The sequence below is a fragment of the Prosopis cineraria genome, unplaced genomic scaffold (assembly GCF_029017545.1).
Source record: "Prosopis cineraria cultivar Desert tree isolate PC_DT_omini unplaced genomic scaffold, ASM2901754v1 PC2, whole genome shotgun sequence".
In the NCBI taxonomy this organism is placed as follows: domain Eukaryota; kingdom Viridiplantae; phylum Streptophyta; class Magnoliopsida; order Fabales; family Fabaceae; genus Prosopis; species Prosopis cineraria.
The window spans coordinates 6,248,703-6,252,051 of NW_026555333.1; the positions used below are offsets into that span (position 1 = coordinate 6,248,703).

The 3,349-nt window shown below is 42.9% G+C and overlaps 1 protein-coding gene across 1 annotated transcript; it reads left to right on the forward strand.

Moving 5' to 3' along the window:
- The first annotated feature begins 202 nt into the window (after positions 1-202).
- Positions 203-2,895, forward strand: LOC129304099 (BURP domain protein RD22). Its single transcript, XM_054943746.1, has 4 exons — positions 203-359; positions 450-558; positions 1,571-1,995; positions 2,112-2,895. Exons 1-4 carry the CDS (start codon positions 312-314, stop codon positions 2,628-2,630), a joined length of 1,101 nt encoding a protein of 366 aa, XP_054799721.1. The 5' UTR covers positions 203-311; the 3' UTR covers positions 2,631-2,895.
- The last annotated feature ends 454 nt before the right edge of the window (positions 2,896-3,349 follow it).

Here is a 3,349-nt window from a genome sequence, read left to right on the forward strand (position 1 = left end):
GCCCTTTTACTTTAATAATTTTTGTTAAAACCATGAGACAATGAGGAATGTCCTGTGAGGATGGAGCAGATGATTTGGAGATTATATGTGGCGGCAAAAATAGAGAAAGGAAAGAGACAAGGGAGCAATAATGGAAGAAGGGAAGCTGAGTGATTGAGGGAGGGACAGTTGAAGGGGGTTATTAATTAATCCCATAATGCACAGCTGAGTGGGTGAGGACGTGAGGTCTTAGCCTTCCTATATATTCCCTCCCTCCTCCATCCTCACCTCTCATCACTTTGCTTTTCTTCTTCCTCTCCCACATTCACAACATGCACAGCAGCTCTCTCCTCCCCAGCTTGCTAGCTCTCCTCGCTGCAGTAAGCTTCTGGATCTTCATCACTCTCATCACTCCTTCTTTATCATTCCTTTTTATGTTATATTCACTTTGCTTGTTTGCTTTCTTGCAGGTCGGCCTGGCCGCTACCCATGCCGCCTTGCCTCCTCAGCTTTACTGGCACTCCATCCTTCCCTCTACTCCCATGCCTTCTTCCCTCTCTCACCTCCTCCTCCCTTTTGGTCTCTCCCTTCTTTCTTCCCCTTTTCTCTTCTCTCTCTACATCTTCATCCATGCACCTCCACTTACTCTCTTCATCTTACATGTTTTCTCACATCCTGAAACCCCCCCTCTCTCTCCATGACGATATTTAATAAATTAATAATAAATTAATTCATTTTCTATGTTTAATCTCTGTGTCTCATATACTTTTCTTTTCATTTTACTGACTCTTCTTCATACATAACTGCATCAGAATACTTAAATTGGTCTGTATTCAGCTTCAAACACCACAAAAACCCATCTCCTCCTCCCTTGTCAATTACATGTTACTGCTCCTTTTCTTTTTCATCCCAAGTTATAAAATATTTTTTTAAAGAATAACACATACCATTAAACTCACTAAATATATTTTATCATTTTATTTTTCAAAACAAAAATATAAACTCTTAAAGATGTCCTTTATTTAATATTATATTTATGAAAAAAATATTAAAGGAAAAATATAGTTAATGAGAAGGTAATGTTAGAAAATAATTAATTAACTTTTATCAAAATCTCCCTACAAAATGTATTATAATTTGGAAATTTAAAGCAGAAGGAGTACTGCTCTACCTAATTATAAGGAACTAATTCTATGTATTCTCCGGGAGCACGGGGGCAGAAATTCAGCAAAGTGTGTCTCCATTCGTAATTACTCCCTCCAAGTTGGGCGGTTGAAATCAATCAATATGCGGGGGCCCTTCATGTCGACCCTCCGTTTCTCACTTTTCCGGTCATTAATAATACCGATATAGTTGAATTAATCCCCTGGAAAACAAACATCGTGTGAATCGTTGCTTCTCCATCGTATTACTTCATTTAATATTCGTCCGTGTCCAAAAATAGATCGGATCTTCCGAATCCATTAATTCCTTCTTTTAACCCTTGAGTGTGCGGTGCATGCATCCGAAAGCCATCCAGTTTTCACTTTTTACTATAGGATCTTCGTTTCCTATAAGATACTGACCCGAGTGAGAAATTTCAAACATGCAGATTGGAGGGAAGACAAAGGCACGTCGGTGGCCGTGGGAAAGGGCGGCGTCCACGTGGATGCCGCAAAAGGAAAGCCCGGAGGCACCACCGTGAACGTCGGAAAAGGTGGCGTGAACGTACACGCGGGCAAAGGCAAACCTGGCGGCGGCACCACTGTCAACGTCGGCGGCAAAGGCGGAGGCGTTACCGTCAACACACCCCACAAGGGAAAGCCTGTCCACGTTTATGTCGGGAAGTCTCCTTTCAATTACCAATACGCTGCCACGGAGACCCAACTCCATGATGACCCCAACGTGGCTCTGTTCTTCTTGGAGAAGGACTTGAAACCCGGTCACAAAATGAACCTCCAATTCACTCAGAGCACCGACCAAACCTCCTTCCTTCCTCGCGAACTTGCCAAATCAATTCCCTTCTCCTCAGCCAAGGTAACAAGACCTGATCAAACTTCCCGATGATATAAAGCTACAGGCCTGCTTGTCATTAATATATTTCTATATATCTACGTATTTACACTTTCTTTTTCCTTTTGTTTTTGGCACAGTTCGATGACATATTGAACAGGTTCGGTATAAAGCCTGAGTCTGAAGATGCAGAAGTGATGAAGAACACGCTGAAGGAGTGTGAGCAAGCGGGTATAAAAGGTGAGGAGAAGTACTGTGCGACGTCGTTGGAGTCGATGGTCGATTTCGCGACGTCCAAGCTCGGGAAGAAGGTGGAGGCGGTTTCTACGGAGGCGGTGAAGGAGACGAGGATGCAGGAGTACACGATAGCTCCTGGGGTGAAGAAGATCGGGGAGGAGAAGGCGGTGGTGTGCCACAGGAAGGAGTACCCGTACGCCGTGTTTTACTGTCACCAGACGGAGACGACCAGGGCCTACACGGTGCCGTTGGAGGGGGCGGACGGGATCAGAGTGAAAGCCGTCGCTGTTTGCCACACCGACACGTCTCAGTGGAACCCGAAGCACATGGCGTTCCAGGTGCTCAGAGTGAAGCCTGGCACTGTCCCCGTCTGCCACTTCCTCCCTCAGGATCATGTCGTTTGGGTGCCCAAACACACTTAAATTCTCTGAGCAGCTTTCCATGTGATTTGTGTTTGTCGACAGCCATGGGCTAAGTTCGATTGTTCCGATACGGAACTCAATCTTCGTATAATAACAGCATGTCTTATCGTATAATAATCCTACTATATATAGTACTACTCTGTGCATGCTATCTACTTGGTTACACGCACACTTGATCAGGATTCAGGCTTGTGTACAAATTTGCATGTGATGCGTTATGAACCATGTATATGTTTTAATATAGTGAGGTTTTCAGACTCCCTCATTTGCCGTTTCTAATGAGCTAGGCTTGGTCGTCAAAAGATTTTAGACAAATGATCTTTTCGACTTTATGTATGTGTCTTCGTTCCCAGTCAGTTGGCGTTTACGTCGATTAGTTTTTTTTTTTTTTAACAAAATATCCAATTTTGACGTAGGATTTTATGTTTATTTGGGTAACTCAGAAATAGTAGTGTTTTGCAAAATGGAATACTAATCCAAAACAAAGCTTAGGTTTTGAAAAAGGAAAATAAAAGCTGATTTTAACAAAAAGTATCGGAAATTGGTAGCTAGACACACCGTAATAATTAACGAAGTAAATTAGTTATGTTACAGGTTACTGCTTCCTTCGATCTGATTTATACGGCCTGCCCATTAATACTTAATATAAGAACCTTTGTGAAATGCCAGTCTCTGATCTTGCCCACCGCTAATTACGGAGTTATCATCTAGCCCTCCAG